The sequence below is a fragment of the Ahaetulla prasina genome, chromosome 3 (genome assembly GCF_028640845.1).
Source record: "Ahaetulla prasina isolate Xishuangbanna chromosome 3, ASM2864084v1, whole genome shotgun sequence".
NCBI classification, from domain to species: Eukaryota; Metazoa; Chordata; class Lepidosauria; order Squamata; family Colubridae; genus Ahaetulla; species Ahaetulla prasina.
Genome location: NC_080541.1, coordinates 29,237,114 through 29,255,165, shown reverse-complemented (window position 1 = coordinate 29,255,165; position 18,052 = coordinate 29,237,114). Strand labels below are relative to the sequence as shown.

The 18,052-nt window shown below is 34.5% G+C and overlaps 1 protein-coding gene across 1 annotated transcript in view; it reads left to right on the top strand.

Moving 5' to 3' along the window:
• Positions 1-18,052, top strand: part of ZFPM2 (zinc finger protein, FOG family member 2) — a 378,775-nt gene that overhangs the window by 84,558 nt on the left and 276,165 nt on the right. Inside the window, exon 2 of the mRNA XM_058177745.1 lies at positions 3,058-3,216. Within this exon, the coding sequence (XP_058033728.1) occupies positions 3,058-3,216 (159 nt within the window). The remainder of the gene's footprint in view (positions 1-3,057; positions 3,217-18,052) is intronic.

Sequence of the window (18,052 nt, the reverse complement as noted above, 5' to 3'; positions counted from 1 at the left end):
TCATAATAAATGCATTTTTGTAGGACAATTTATGTAATATAATAGTATATAGCTAACTCTGAAAATAGAAATTCAATTTATCAGAATACAATTTAGAAACTGAGATTAATTAATTTTTTAAACTCGTCTGTTGAAATTTCAAATACTGTTCTGATGGTATATATTTTTAAGAATATTGGTAATGAAAAATAACTGTCAAGAATTCCCCAAAGAGGGGGGATGGGACAACTAAAATGATCAAGAGCACGCAAATTGTTATATTGAAAGTCCATTTTTCTCTTAAGTTCATAATGTAATAATTTATGTTTTATATATAGTATTATAAATTTGGTGCAGATTCATTTTCTATTTACTGTATTGTAGCTCCTGTAACTGATACTGCTTTAAACTTTGGTAAGCTACTGACTAAATTCTGTCATGGGATGTAAGAGAATGGTGGCATACACAGTTAATTTAAATAAATATTGAAAAGAGAGGACTAAATTCTCTTAGATTAAAAATGTATACAGATTTCTCTCAGTTTATGTTTGGGTTATGTTCCCGCAAAACCTCATATAACATAAATTCACATTTATGTGAGACAATGTGAGACAATGTAAAGTGAGACATTGAATTGGTGGGAAAAAATCGGATTGCGGAGTATGGTGGCAAATTTTGTAACCCAAATTGATATACAAATGTGCTTATAAAACTTAGAGCTTTATTATAAACATTACTTTGATCATATATGTTGACTCATGTCCTATGTACATGAACAGTTTTTTCTCTGTTTTTATAATGGCTGGAATTTTAAAAAATTCACTAAAGGAGTTTTGGATAGGAAAAGACTCAATTGACCTACTTGAAGGTCACGAGAATCTGGCTGTTTTCTCATTAGTGGAGCTCAAATTTCCTGTTTCTGTAAGTTGTTTTGCATTCAAATTCTTTAATTCATTTTATCTCTTGAAGGATATGTTTGGGCTGCATTAAAATGATTCAGAAAAGGTGTTTTAGAATGCATTGGAATGAATGCAGCGGCTCTGTAAAGTAGCCATATTTTTTCTGAGTGAGCTTTTAAAACAATTAAAATTGTTTTAAAATTTAAAAAAAGGGTTCCTAAATTAGCTTTATCTGTTTTCTGGGCTTCGAAGTCTGAGACAAGATACAGTGAATCTGTAGACAATATTCCGTTTTATCATAAACCATCCTTAGCAGGTGGAAATTCAAGGACATCACTGCTCATAGAAGTTTTATTTGTTGGTCAGTTTGAAACCATGAAACGTAATACTTCTAATGTTGTGTTTGTCTCCAGGTCATCTTTTTCGGTTGTAGGAAAAAGGGTTAAGATCCATCTATCATTTAAAATAATGTTACTGTTGGCTCTTATATATCTATAGTTTTATTTTTTATTTTTTTCTTATTTTGATGTGTTTACATTTTCTTGATATTCCTGTAGAGATAAAATAAAAAAATATTTTTGTTTCATAAGCAAGATAAATACATGAACGGGTGTGAACTGTAAGACATTCTTTAAAGCTTTGCAACTGATTCAGTGTTTTTAAAAATTGGTTATCTGCCTATCTATTTGTTTTTAATTTGGATATCTTAGCTATAGCAGCCTGATTAAAAACTTGGAATATACTAGTTAGCATAGCTCAATTATAATAAACAGTTAGTAATAAATAGTTAACTAGATTGTGCTTGTCCCTTAATGTATTTACTGAGTGAACAGTGATTTGAGATGTAATATGAATCATAGCTTTGCTGATTGAAGTTAGATAACAAAATCTAAGTTATATTTTTAATAAAATGATTTTTATTATTTATTGATAAATAATATTTTATCAATACTTCTATATAATACTTTTAAATAATATTATTTAGACTGTAATACTATTTAATGAAAATGTTTTTAATGAAATTTTAGTAAACCTAATTTTAATGATATTAAATATTAATTTCAAAATGTAGTTTAACGTAACTTTTATAAATACTGTGTTTTGCCTATGAACAGTAAGGCATTATTGGTACTTAGATAAATGACATCTAGATAATTATAGAACTGTAGATTGTAGATTTGGTTAGACTTAATAACAAGATGGTGCACAAAAATAGGATGGCTGATAGTGCTGAAACTAATACTCTGGACATGAAATACAATCTGAGATAAGATGAGATAATTCTAGCATTCTAATTTTTCCAGAACAATTGATGGGTCTCTCTCTTTCTCTCTCTCTCACATATGGTTCGCACCGGTTCAGGCAAACCGGTAGTAAAAAAAATGCTACCGGTTTCTTCCGAACTGGTATTTCCGACGATCAGCTCTGCCACGCGATTTAGATTCACTAGAAAGTAGGATTTCCTGCTTTCACAGCTGTTCACAGCACAGCTGTTCTCTCCCACACTGTTCTCCTTACCTTCTTAAGCCTCCTTTTTCTGGACTGCACGGTAGTACCTGCGGTGTGCCTGTGTGTGAAGTGTGTGTTTTTTGCGCACTGTGCATACATGTGCAGCATACGTTTGGCACACACTGCACACTGCATGTGTGTGCAGCGTGCATTTGGCACCCACTGTGAATGCACACTCAGTATGTGTTTGGAACACACTGCGCAAGCGCGCACAGTGTACATTTGGCACGCACTGCAGATGTGCACACAGCGAACCGGTAGCAAACCTCGAAGGATTTCACCACTGTATATATATGATTTTATATACTGTACACATACAGCCATCCATCCATCCATCCATCCATCCATCCATCCATCCATCCATCCATCCATCCATCTATCTATCTATCTATCTATCTATCTATCTATCTATCTATCTATCTATCGTTATCAATTCATTCTAACATTATTAGTCATTAATATTCCCTAATTTATAATAGACTTTTCTTTCAGTGTCAGCTATTAAGGGTAATGGGATTGTTAAAAAGTTAGCAACTTTTAGAACTCATCTTTTGTTGTTACATATGCTGTTTTCTGGTTGATCACCTGTGTCTACATACAAAATCCCAAATAAAACCTTTAGGTATGGCTTTTGCTGCTGTATTGGTACAGTGTTCTTGTTTTTTTAAAGGCCCCCTTGAAGATGCTGTTGAGGATGAAGAGGAAGAGTGCCTATCTGAGGAAAATGAAATTATCTCCAAAGAAGACTTTCCCCTGACGGGAAACTTTTCTGCAGAATTTGAGTCTGGGAATCTGAACTGTGAAGATGTGGAATACTTTTGTAATAAAGGTAATCAGTATTATGCAGTTCTTGGTTCAGGAATAATGTAAATTGATTAGTTTTCTTTGGAACTGTCTTATAAACATACAGTGATTCCTTGGACATTATAGGGCATGGATGTCAAAGTCGATTGCATCATGTGATGTATCATGACATAGTGCGACTTTTTTGCCTTTGTGGAGCCGAGGTGGGCATGGCCTGTGTAGGCCGCCAGTTTGACACCACTGTTATAAGGCATATCTCTTTCTGGGAGAGCAATATATTAAATAAGGCCACTTCTTAAAACTTTTCATAGCCAATTGTGTCTTAATGCTTTATTGACAATTGTACACCAACTTTTCTGTCTACTGAGGTAATCTCTGAGGTCAGTCTGAGAAACCACAGACTATAATTCTACTCTTGTTTGGTGCTAGATTGATTGATTATGTGTCATCAAATCATATTCAGTTCCTAGCAAACACATAGATAGAATTTCTTCCTAATGATCTATGTCTACGCTGGTCTTTCAAATCCTCCATCATTCTCTTCTTTCTTTCCTCTTTTCTTAGCATTAGAGCCTTTTCCAGAAAGCTAGGTCTACATATAATGTGCCCAAAGTAGACTCATTGGCACCTTGGCCTTGGTGTCTTGAGTGAGAACACTGGGCTAATTTTTACATGATCCAGTGGTTTCATTTCTTGACTATCCATATTTTCAACAGCCTATTCCAACAGCAAAGTTCACAGCAGTCAATATTGTCTCTGTTCTCTTCCTCAGAGTTCAATTTCACTCCCACAGAGTGTCACAGGGAATGCCATGGTTTACATGATTCTGATCTTTGAGATAAAGAGAGATCACAACAGTTGATAATCACAGTATCTTTTCCATGGCCTTCATGGCTATACCAAGTGCTAATCTAATCTACAACATTTCCTCCTGTTTATTCCTTTACTATTGATGGCTGAACCTAGAATGAAGAAGATGTCTATAAATTTAATGTCTTCTTGTTGGTCATTCTACCTTTTATTCTTAGTTTGCTCTTCTTTATATTTAATCTTGATCCCATTTTTTGCACTTTTCTCCTTAACTTTTAATACAGAGCTTGTAGATGGTTTTCAGTTTCAACTATCAGGGTAGTGTCATCAGCACAGAGCAGATTATTGATGCATCTTCCTCCAGTTTTAAAACGATGCTCATCATTTTCCAAACCAGCTTCCCTTAATATATATTCAGCATATAGGTTAAATCAGGGGTCTCCAACCTTGGTAACTTTAAGCCTGGCTTAAAGCTGGCTAGGGAATTCTGGGAGTTGAAGTCCACCAGGCTTAAAGTTGCCAAGGTTGGAGACCCCTGGGTTAAATAAAAAAGAGGAACATATGCAGTCTTGTTCCACTCTTTTGCCAACATTAAGCTAGTCTGTTTTCTGATGTTTATTTTTAAAATGTATTTACTGCTATCTCATTCTTTGGGGTGACTATAGTTATGTCCATATTGTGGCCCTCCTGACTTCATATACAATGAGGGATTTCCATTTTTCTGACCATATTCTGGCCACAGTGTGGAATATGGTCAACATAATTGATATAATCTTTCTACTATCAATGAAACACATTGCATATTTGTATGTGTATCTGTATTTATATATGTATGAAGGAATGATGTTTATCAGGTTATCATTTATTTATCAGTTTATTTTTTAATACAAATTTACAGGTCGTCCAATTCCAAATAACTTTGTAGTTTATAATTAAAAAAATGCAAAAAACAAAATAAGCATAGAAAATATTGCTAGTCTGAAGACAAATGTACAATATACATGCAAAATAATAATACAACAGGAACTCAATGTTCAATTGGCCCCAAAGGTCATGGTGCTTCACTATCATCAAAGCTGTACTGTTAGCAGTTTGCAAAGTTCTCAGCAGGTAAAACTGCATCAATTGGTCCTAGGTTTACTGCTATTTTGTATAGAACTGTGATGGTGAACCTATGGCACATGTGCCAGAGGTGGCACACAGAGCCCTCTCTGCTGGCACGCACGCCGTCGCCTCAGGTCAGATCTCCGTGAGCTTCTGTTTCCCTGCAAACGACAAAACAGAAGCTCATGAAAAAAAAAATCTTATCTCTTACCACACTGCCGATGTTGGGATGCCCTGCCTCCTGCTGGCCAGCTGATCTTCAAATTTCTGTTGTACATGCGCGCATGTCTGTGCATGTCCATGCATATGCACATGTACATGTCCGCACACACCTTTCAGTTTGGGCATGTGCACGCAGTTTGGGCACTCGGTGTCTAAAATGTTCGCCATCACTGGTATAGAATGTTTAACGGTTCATGTAATAACATCAGCCTGAATGTCAGTTTCATTATTTATTTCTTAAAGAACTTGGTAAGATTTTTGATCTGCTTTGTGCCGCTACCAGCCTCTTACATTCCTTTTTGATTTGGCTTATAAAGGCCTCCATAGCAATCTTTTCTTTCAAAATTTCCAGAGATAATTAACAACTTTTTTTTTTTTTTTGCCACAGGCGCATTTCTTCTAACACAAAAGGTCACAGGTTTAAAGAATGGCCTTTGGATGACTATAGACTATATCCAGGTGCAGGTTCAAGAATTCTTAAAATATATAGATCATCAATTTTGGCATGGAGACAGCCTTAGTTGTCCTAACGAACAATGTGCACCAGGATAAAAATCAGGAAGTAGAGTCATTGCCTCAATGGGCAGCCATACAAATTGAACAAATAAATACATAGATTTCTATTGATACTCTTGGATCTCTTAGCCACTTTTTAATCATGGTATTTTTTTTAGCATGCTTGAAGGAGCTGAAAACAGGAAACACTGTTCTCTAGTAGTTTCTCTCTTCTTGGTGCTGTCAGGAAGTGCTTTTAAAGATATTTGATACTTTTGGGAATGCACATACACATATGTACATACATACATACATACATACAGCTGTTTCAATGACTCATAGAAATATTTGGTGCCAGTTGATAATGGTATGTTGACTCTTCCCTGCAAGTGTGGTGTTGGATGTTTTAAGAATTCAGGGTGTCTATATGGTAGGAGTCTAGATATGAATAACAACTTACAGTCAGAGAGATGGAATTGCTGCTAGGATTCCATTCCAGGAGTTGGACTTCAGCATTTGAGTGTTTTAACTAAGGATGTCAGCATTCATTTACACTGATCCCATTGTTATTTGATTTAGCATTTTTCTCTTTTCTGCTACATTTGTAGGGACCTATTGGGGGCATTTTAATGCTAACGAAATTCTTGGCAAACTAGAAAAGTCCCTACTACCTCTTCTACTTTCTGACTTTATGTGATCATGCATACATATTTTCTGCAGCTTTTGTGTTTTGTTCGAACAGCTAACTTATTTGCTGTCTTGTCTGTATATTTAAGATAATCAGAAAGGTCAAAAGTTGTTTTTTTTTTTAAAAAAAGATGCTTTGAATCAGTAATGATTTTCTATCTCCTCAAGAATATCTTTTGTGTTTTTTTAATGCTAAGTAGCCAGAAGCAGAATTAAGACAAGGTAGTTCTACCTGTAATCATTTTGAGGTCCAGGGGGAAGCCTTTACGGATGATAACTTTGCTCTTTTTTTCTTAACAGGATTAAGAAGTCCCATACTTTGCATGTCTTGCATATAGTGATGAGTTTTTCAGGGCGTGCTTAGCCCAAAGAGTTCAAAAGAGAAGGGAAAAAAGAAACCCTTCCAAAAAGCCAATATGACTTTGTTTTTTACCTTGCTGGAGGAACCGTTTGTGCAAATCGTCTATAAGCTTATTGACCTGCATCTTTGACTCCTTGTTTTCTCTGGATTTGACTGGAGTGTAGACACTGATAGAGCTGTGATAGAGGTGATTGAACAGCCCCCAGCTTGGCTTGGCATCAAGCCTCACAACCCCCTTAGGACTGACATTATCATTCTCTGAAAATACTTCATGTTTTCTCAAGCTAACACAGTCTTATTTTTTTTAATTTATTTTTAATTCTTCCTGGAGCCTTTAAGTAGGAGTTTTAAAGAAAATGAAGGGCACAGTAATTCTTAGTAAAACAAAGATCGTGTATAAAGTATGATGAGAGGTATCTCTTAAAACAATGGGATAAAAATAAGCAAAGTTACTTGCTTATAATTTGTGAAAATGATTTTAAAAATCACCACCATCAGATGCCTTATTTTATAAACAAAAGGGAAGGGTTTTTTTTTATTTTGTCACAACAGTATACACAAGCATCAACATAAAACAACAACACATCATATAAGCATATATATAAGCAAAAGTGTGCAATAGCTATATTAATTTGATATAATGAAAGAAAACAATAGGATAGGAACGGTAGGCACTTTTGTGCTCTTATGCACGCCCCTTATAGGCCTCTTAGGAATGGGGTGAGGTCAATAGTAGACAGTTTTTGGTTGAAGTTTTTGGGATTTTGAGAAGAGACCACAGAGTCAGGTAGTGTGTTCCAAACATTAACAACTCTGTTACAAAAGTCATATTTTCTGCAATCAAGATTGAAGTGGTTAACGTTAAGTTTAAATCTGTTGTTTGCTCTTGTATTATTGCGATTGAAGCTGAAGTAGTCTTTAACAGGAAGGACATTGCAATAGTTGATTCTGTGTGTTAAACACAGGTCTTGTCGGAGTCGGCGGAGTTCTAAGTTTTCTAATCCCAGGATTTCAAGTCTGGTGGTATAAGGTATTTTGTTGTTTTCAGAAGAGCGGAGAACTCTTCTTGTAAAATATTTCTGGACGCGTTCAATTGTATTAATGTCAGAGATGTGGTATGGGTTCCAAACAGGTGAGCTGTATTCAAGAATAGGTCTAGCAAATGTTTTGTATGCTCTGGCTCTTTTATTATATACTCAAGTATAGCCACTCTGTGTGTCTGTTGTATGTATTCTTCTGCTGCTTTTTCTAAAGCTTGAGGTTGCTTTTTCAGAATGAGCAGTTGTTAGAAAAGTAAAAAATAATAATCAGAAAGAATATTTTTCTGCAATTACAGTTCTTCTGGAATATGACTTGTTTTCTTTAAGATCAGATGCTGCAATCTGTTTTAAATGAACATTTGAAATCCATAAAAATCTGCTTCCAGTTTTACCTTTCCCGGAAGCAAACAGGGATAGCTAAAATTAAAATATAAGCATAAACGGTGACCTTTTTGATTACCACATTTGAGGTCAAAAAGGATTTCTTTTGTAGGTTCAGTTGAGCTCAACTTTGAAGGAAATTGCTTGTAGAAGAAATAAAAAAAATATTTGTTGTGGAATATATTTAGTTTCCAATTATGGCATACTGGTTTAATGGACGAATAAAAAATATTGGAGAATATTTAACCCTATAGTTTGACCCTGAATATTTGACCCCCTGTCCTCATAAACTCTATTGGTTTTTTTTATTATTATTTTTTATTTAAAAAGTTTTACCAAATTTTTTTCCCCCATTACATCCCACTCCCCTCCCCCCACCCACCATCACCCCCTTCCCCCCCCCAGACTTCCCAGAGCAGAATACAAGGTATAAGATCTAACAATCATAAGCTAGAATACCCTAATTCCATAAATTCCCATCCCTCCCCTAAAACCTCAACTCTCCTTCTCCATAAAAAACAAAACAAAAAAGAAGGAAATATTGGTTCATAAAATATTTGATGTTTCTTCATCCAATAATTGTTCTAAATGTAGTCAGTCCATCTTCCTCATTCTGGTATATTTTCTTGTGGTTTTCAGTCTGGTACGTTGAGGTTTCCAACAAGTTCAATATTTTTAACCTCCAGTCTTGATAACAAACATATAATCCATCTTCCAATATTACACTGACATTATCTCTTTTTCACCCCCCCCCCCATATTTCCATCACAATAAATTACAAATATTTTATGACCTTTTTAACATTTTAACCTTAAGGAACTTGCTTTCTATTTTAAAACCCTATTGTTTATATGTTTCCAAACACTCAATTTTATGTAGATTGCATATGCGGGAAATTAAATATCCTTTAAAATGTTTTTTGTTGTTGTTGTTTTGTTTACATTTATACCCCACCCTTCTCCGAAGACTCAGGGCGGCTTACAGTGTATAAGGCAATAGTCTCATTCTATTTGTATATTTTTACAAAGTCAACTTATTGCCACCCCAACAATCTGAGTCCTCATTTTACCTACCTTATAAAGGATGGAAGGCTGAGTCAACCTTGGGCCGGGCTTGAACCTGCAGTAATTGCAGGCTCGGTGTTCTTAATAACAGGCTTTACCAGCCTGAGCTAAACCGGCCCTGTTCTTTCACGTTTCCTTTTTTGTGCTATCTATATCACATTTATTTTATTTATTTAGATTTAGATAATCGCATATGTACAATTTCTGGTGAATTTTTAGGATCTTCTGTATTCTGGATTTGATCGGAAAAGTGCTGTATTGATTGGTCCATTTCTGTCAGAGATACATTAATGACCTTACTGGATTCCAAGCAACTTGTTAGTTTTCTCTTTTAATCGTCATGATCTCATGTAAAATACAATGATAATTATGCCATTTCATTAAAACACTTCCTTGACTTTAATTCAAGCAGACATTACAAATACACTATTCATATAGTATATATACAGAGATCATACTAATAATGCATACAGAAATATCCATTGCTTGATAATCTTTTGTCTGTAAATAACTCTATAGGAGTCCTGTAAAAAGAAGGAAATATTGGTTCATAAAATATTTGATGTTTCTTCATCCAATAATTGTTCTAAATGTAGTCAGTCCATCTTCCTCATTCTGGTATATTTTCTTGTGGTTTTCAGTCTGGTACATTGAGGTTTCCAACAAGTTCAATATTTTTAACCTCCAGTCTTGATAACAAACATATAATCCATCTTCCAATATTACACTGACATTATCTCTTTTTCACCTCCCCCCCCATATTTCCATCACAATAAATTACAAATATTTTATGATCTTTTTAACATTTTAACCTTAAGCAACTTGCTTTCTATTTTAAAACTCTATTGTTTATATGTTTCCAAATACTCAATTTTATGTAGATTGCATATGCGGGAAATTAAATATCCTTTAAAATGTTTTTTGTTGTTGTTGTTTTGTTTACATTTATACCCACCCTTCTCCGAAGACTCAGGGCGGCTTACAGTGTATAAGGCAATAGTCTCATTCTATTCGTATATTTTTACAAAGTCAACTTATTGCCACCCCAACAATCTGAGTCCTCATTTTACCTACCTTATAAAGGATGGAAGGCTGAGTCAACCTTGGGCCGGGCTTGAACCTGCAGTAATTGCAGGCTCGGTGTTCTTAATAACAGGCTTTACCAGCCTGAGCTAAACCGGCCCTGTTCTTTCACGTCTCCTTTTTTGTGCTATCTATATCACATTTATTTTATTTATTTAGATTTAGATAATCGCATATGTACAATTTCTGGTGAATTTTTAGGATCTTCTGTATTCTGGATTTGATCGGAAAAGTGCTGTATTGATTGGTCCATTTCTGTCAGAGATACATTAATGACCTTACTGGATTCCAAGCAACTTGTTAGTTTTCTCTTTTAATCGTCATGATCTCATGTAAAATACAATGATAATTATGCCATTTCATTAAAACACTTCCTTGACTTTAATTCAAGCAGACATTACAAATACACTATTCATATAGTATATATACAGAGATCATACTAATAATGCATACAGAAATATCCATTGCTTGATAATCTTTTGTCTGTAAATAACTGTAAAGGAGTCCTGTAAAGATAATGATCATCTAAGTATTTCCAGAAGAAAAAACTTTTGGTCTGTGTGTTGTGTATGAATATTTCGGGAATGTCAATAACAGAAGATTCACAATGCTTTCCTGAAGCTGTAGAATGGGAGTTTGCTTCAGTAGGGCAACAATTTTGTCAAAAGCCATAGTCTTACCAGGATTCTTATTAATGAAGACCAGATAGCTCAGCGATAAGCGTACTTGCTTGCATGTTGAAGGCCTCATGCTCAGTTCCCATATTTTGTGTTTGATGGAAATTTGGGGAAGTTGCTTGTTTAGAGAACCTATTGACAATTAGCGTGAGCAGTGCTCAAGTCCAGTTTATCTACCACCATCACATAATTAATTCTGATTTAACTGGTTAATCATTCAGCATCTTTGATTAAGTCAGGTAACTGTGAGAGAGGGTAAAGAAGCCAGGTTGGCTACTGAAAATATCACTATATATCTTATTATAATTCATCTGTGCTGTATTCTATTGTATGTGAGATTGTCCACAGAATTAACATGGAAACCCAGTTTAGCAGATCCAACAGAAACTTAAATTTACTTTTGTAGTCTGTACAGAGGTCATCCATAGTGTTAGAATTTAATATTATGAATTCTTAGCTTAAGAATTTAGTTGATATATTTCTTTTCTGGCATATACTGTATATTATGAATATATGCAAAGGATTGGTTATATTCTGGTACTTATGGTATATGTAAAACTTTCTGTTAATGTAACTCAATTGTCATTTCTGTGCTATAGAAATTATAAAACAATTTTATATTAATTTTAATGTTCATGTACATTATTCTTGAATTTTGGCATGTGACTTTGAAGCATTTATATTATAATCTCAATGTTGAGCATTGTATGGGATATGATTGGTTTTTCTTATTCTGTTTTGCAATTGGAAAACTATGCATTTCACATAAAAAGCAACATAGTGCTTGTGAGAAGCATTTTTTAAAATGCTACTTTGTAAGTAATAAGCACCTATTACTAAGTGATAGGCAGCAGTCAAGAGAAAAAAAGCATGAAAATATGGGGTAAAATGGACCTAAATTATTGTTGCAGAAAACCTGTGATTATCTACCTCTTCATCCCTTTTTGTCCATAACTGTTGAGACGAAGTTGTGTTTTAGAAAAGAAAGATATATAAATGAGACATTTAAAAAAGAGAGAAAATAATATCATGCACAGTTTTGTTCTTCTGTATATTCAGTACAGTTTTGGTCTCAAAAAGTATATGTCATATAATGTTGAATATGGATTTTGAAACACAGTATGTGTATAAATGCAAATATTGAGAAGACACTGGCTTAAAACAACACATTTAAATATTGATTTAAATGCAGATTTTCATATTTTCAACTTACTGAATTTATGAGAGAATGCAGGCAGAACTAATGTACTGAAAGACAAATACATTAAATTTTAAAATGCCACATTGAAATAATACATGTTGATTCAATTTTATTATCTCCAGACGAGATGCAGAAGTCCAGTGGCCTAAAATTGCATGAAGATGTGTTGGAGAAGTGCAGCAGACTAAAGTTGCATAGTCAGACTTCTCAAACTGGAGGCTGGAATAATACTGGAGCTCTAAGCAATGTATCTGGGAATACTGTATTATTAACTGAACTTTTATTTAGCTGGTTACTTCTACATGTATTGCAGAAATTCAGCAGATTAAAGTTACGTGCTCAAAGTTCTCGAGTTGGGAAGCAGGGAAAATATTAGGGCCCAAGAATATGTCTGGGATTTCTCTTAGCATGCCATAATTTAGTGCAGAGCTAGTTTATATCCAAATGTTTTGTTGGATGACTTTGTAGGATAAATGGAAAAAGAATGTGGTTGTCCATTAAATAAGGGTTGTAGGGTTTAAATTTCTAGGGACACGGTGGCTCAGGGGCTAGGACGTTGAGCTTGTTGATTGAAAGGTCGACAGCTCAGCGGTTCGAATCCCTGGTGCTGCTGTGTAACAGGGTGAGCTCCTGTTACTTGTCCCAGCTTCTGCCAACCTAGCAGTTTCGAAAACACGTAAAAATGCAAGTAGAAAAAATAGGGACCATCTTTGGTGGGAAGGTAACAGCGTTCCGTGCGCCTTTGGCGTTGAGTCATGCCGGCCACATGACCATGGAGACGTCTTCGGACAGCGCTGGCTGTTCGGCTTTGAAACAGAGATGAGCACCGCCCCCTAGAGTCGGCAATGTCTAGCACGTATGTGCGAGGGGAACCTTTACCTTTACCTAGGGTTTAAATTATGTCAGCTCTTTCCTGACATAATGTTATGAAGTTTAGAAATATCAGGGAACTTTGTAAATTGTGCTTATCTTCCTGTACCTCTGATAATTTTGTGACACAGAGCAAGGATGTGCATTGTACAACCGGTGCCAAAAGCCACTCAGTCTTGCCTTAAAGTTGGAACATTCTGTTGACATTAATGTTCTCCTGGTGTAATTATGATTGTATATAAACAGTTCTCTTCGTAGCATATTCACCTCTACCATCCTTCCATACGGTATACATCTGGGATAGAACTGCAGTATGAAACATAAGAGTATTCAGGTCAAAGCAATTAAAGCAACTATGTAAAAAATGAAGTGTGGAATTTTTTAATCACAGCTTCTTTTTTTAAAAAAACATTGTCTTTCTTGCTTTTTGTAAGCTTTTTACTTTTACTTTTTAAAAAACTTTTTAACCTAGGTAAAGATCGTAGCAAAGCGAACAAAAAATGTTTACCTATAGCTATAACCTACAGTTAGCCATTATATTTTGTTTATATTTTGACTGACTGATAAAAAAAAAGAAAAGGCAAGGCGTGGCAGCTCTGCAGGAATGTTCTGTCTGTTTTTATATTTTTGAAACTCCTTATAATTTTTTGCAGTTTATACAAATAGTAGACATGCAACCAGCAGCAAAAACAAGGCCGGCCTCTGAACTCCAAAATGTAATGTTCTATTTATGGAATGTAGTATCATTTAAGGTCAGCAGTTTGGAATAAAGCATTTATATCCGGAATTAAAACTGAAGAGAATAAAGAAAATGACAGTCAAAGAATTAGGAGCTTGATGAAAAGTATGTTTTACAACTTTTTGAAAGTTAACGAAGATATTAGGGTTCTCAGCTAAGCAGGCAGGCAGTACCTGCCAAAGAATTGAGGTATAGCGAAAGCTTTACTTCAGATTGATTCACAATTTATTGTTGGATATTTTGATCATATTTATAAGTGCATTCTTCTATCAAATTCTTCTATCATTCATTCTTTTATTCATTCATTCTTCTATCAAAAACTCTGGGTGGAAAATTTACAATATAAAACTTACAAAAAAATGACAAAATGAGTCTTCAGTAACTCTGTATGAATTTTGGACACAGAGTTTTCATTCAGGTTTGTTTTTGGTGCTGCTGGCACTTTAGTTTTATATGTGTGCTTTCAATAAAAAAAAGCACACCTGAACTTCGTCCAAATTTTCTGCATTTCCCCCCTCTGTCTTTTAGGCAGCTTTCCGTTTGTACTGGGAAGTCCTTACTGAAAGCTATCTCGTCTGATGATAAAACCATGAGTGTACGATGCTCACACATTTTTCATCTCTTTTATGACCTTATCTTTCACAAGCAGCTTCTGTGAAGGTATCCTAACTATAGAAAGCACCTGGAAAACATATATGATATCTATGCTGTGATAAGCAGTTGTGAACAAGAAACTAGACCTGTCAGTTCTGAACTGTTCATTGTTAAAAAAAATACTTTGTAGATATAGGTGATTGCAAAGTACATTATAGGGGAACCAACAGCTGCTGTGATACTCAGTCAAGGAAAAAACAACTTCAGTAGTTGTCTTGCATAAGAATGAACATACACACACAATACACATGCACACACACACACACACACACACACACTCATACACAGAGTATAAAGCAACTGAAATACAAGTTGAATAATGCAACATGGCAAATAGTGGAACTTCCGTTCTTTTTTTGTATTGTATTTTTAACCAAGGGATTTAAAAAAAGAGAAAGAAAGAAAAAAGGAAAAGAAGAAAAAACATGCTAAATTAGAAAAGTAAAGTATTTATGGAATGTAGTATCATTTAAGGTCAGCAGTTTGGAATAAAGCATTTATATCCGGAATTAAAACCGAAGAGATTAAAGAAAATTGACAGTCAAAGAATTAGGAGCTTGATGAAAAGTATGTTTTACAACTTTTTGAAAGTTAACGAAGATATTAGGGTTCTCAGCTAAGCAGGCAGGCAGTACCTGCCAAAGAATTGAGGTATAGCGAAAGCTTTACTTCAGATTGATTCACAATTTATTGTTGGATATTTTGATCATATTTATAAGTGCATTCTTCTATCAAATTCTTCTATCATTCATTCTTTTATTCATTCATTCTTCTATCAAAAACTCTGGGTGGAAAACTTACAATATTAAACTTACAAAAAAATGACAAAATGAGTCTTCAGTAACTCTGTATGAATTTTGGAAACAGAGTTTTCATTCAGGTTTTGTTTTTGGTACTGCTGGCACTTTAGTTTTATATGTGTGCTTTCAATAAAAAAAAGCACACCTGAACTTCGTCCAAATTTTCTGCATTTCCCCCCTCTGTCTTTTAGGCAGCTTTCCGTTTGTACTGGGAAGTCCTTACTGAAAGCTATCTCGTCTGATGATAAAACCATGAGTGTACGATGCTCACACATTTTTCATCTCTTTTATGACCTTATCTTTCACAAGCAGCTTCTGTGAAGGTATCCTAACTATAGAAAGCACCTGGAAAACATATATGATATCTATGCTGTGATAAGCAGTTGTGAACAAGAAACTAGACCTGTCAGTTCTGAACTGTTCATTGTTAAAAAAAATACTTTGTAGATATAGGTGATTGCAAAGTACATTATAGGGGAACCAACAGCTGCTGTGATACTCAGTCAAGGAAAAAACAACTTCAGTAGTTGTCTTGCATAAGAATGAACATACACACACAATATACATGCACACACACACACACACTCATACACAGAGTATAAAGCAACTGAAATACAAGTTGAATAATGCAACATGGCAAATAGTGGAACTTCCGTTCTTTTTTTGTATTGTATTTTTAACCAAGGGATTTAAAAAAAGAGAAAGAAAGAAAAAAGGAAAAGAAGAAAAAACATGCTAAATTAGAAAAGTAAAGTAGATAAGGAATTTATAAGTATCATAGAATTAGGTTACATTTTTCAATTCTGTATTTTATTAACTACTTTAAATAACTAAGTATATTAAATCATTTTTGAAAGTATCAGTCTTTAGAGCCCAAATAATAAATATAAAAAGCAATAGTCAACATAGTATAAAGCAAGATTAAGAATTATATAATTTTTCTCTGTATCATAGAAATTTTATGTTAAGAGCACCCAAATTTCAAATGTGATAGAACCTATATTTACAGTTGTAATTCAGAATTATTTCCAAATCAAGTTAGATTTTGTGTCAGATTTACTTTTAAGGTACAAAATTAAGTTAAACATTGAGGCATATCTCCAAGGGCTCAGTAGCCAGTCATCTGTAGAAGCAATAATATGTAGTCCTCGATTTACAACTAAAACTGGGTCTGGAAAAATCATTAAGCAGTGCACTTGTTAGGGGAAGCATCACATGACCATACCTGATAGCCTCTAGATGACCTTTTTTGGAATTGTCCTTAAGCAAATCACCATAGTTGTGAAGTGGCTGTGATTTGCAACCTTCCCCTGCCATCTACCTGCTGGCTTTGTTTGTTGGAAGTTGGCCGGGAAGATTACAGATGGTGATCATATAACCTCAGGATGCCACAACTGTCACAAATGCAAGTCAGTTGCCAAGTTCTCCTGAGGATGCTGTAGTGGTTGTACAGGCAACGAACTATTGTAAGTCAATTTGATCAGCACTATTGTAACTTCAGACGGATGCTAAATGAATGGTTGTAAGTCATGGACTACCTGGAAGCATTTTTTTTAAAAAAGCATTTGTTATAATAATTATCATATACAGAGCTAATACAAAATACTTTGCAGGAATTTGAGTTTTGGGAATATTTAATTGAAAAATAGCAGATTAGAAAGGAAATCCAACTTTTAAAATTTGTTTCATTCTGTTATAAATCATTTCAGAAAATTGTTGTTTTTTATTGTGCAACATTGCTATCAAATATGAAAACAGAATCCAGTCTGTTCATTGCTTTTGCAGTAATTTTTAGAAACCGAACTGTCTAATTTAGCAATGGAGCTAGCTCATCACTGACCTTGTTAAACCCAAAAGCCACTCTCTCTCAGTCTTAGGAAGAAGGTGATGGCAAATCACCTCTTGAAAATTTTGCCAAGAAAACTACAGGGACTTGTCCTCTGACTTACACACACACACACACACACACACACACACACAAACAGCAACCTTCTCATGTTTTTTTCTAAGCATAGTATTTAGCGTGAATTTAATGTTCTTTCATTTTCATTGTTGTATATCAGTTATTGTATTTAAATTCCGCATCCATTTGATTATACAAATAGATTTTTTGGTTTCCATTCAAATTTGTTGGTTTCCAAGTCGTATTTAATCAACAATTTATAAATAATACTCAATACTTGTTATAAGATTTTTAAATTCAGTCAAGTCTCTGTGCTCCCTCCTGGTTTTAGCAGTTCCTTCAAAGCAGGGGTGTGAAACTCACATCATCATGCCATCATGATGGCAATAAATCATGGTGATGTATTGGAAGTTTTTATCCCTTTTCTAAACCGGGCATAGGTGAGGCCAGCATGTGACACATCCGACCCACAGGAGTTTAATAGCCCTGCTTTAAAGTGTTGTTTTTAAAACTTGACACCATTAAGAAGTATGGACTTCAACTCCCAGAATTCCCTGTCAGTACTCACATATTTTGCTCACCTATCTTAAAGATTTCAAGTTTGAAAAACTTTAAAGCCATTCTGCTTGGTTAAAGATATTGAAATCCATTCTGGTGGTTCAGATCATTCCTAAAAGAACCTCAAAAGATTTTATCTTTATCTTATTAATAAAGAAATCTTGCAGTCTGTAAGAATTGTTACCTGTCCACTGAGCAAATTTCTTTGTGCT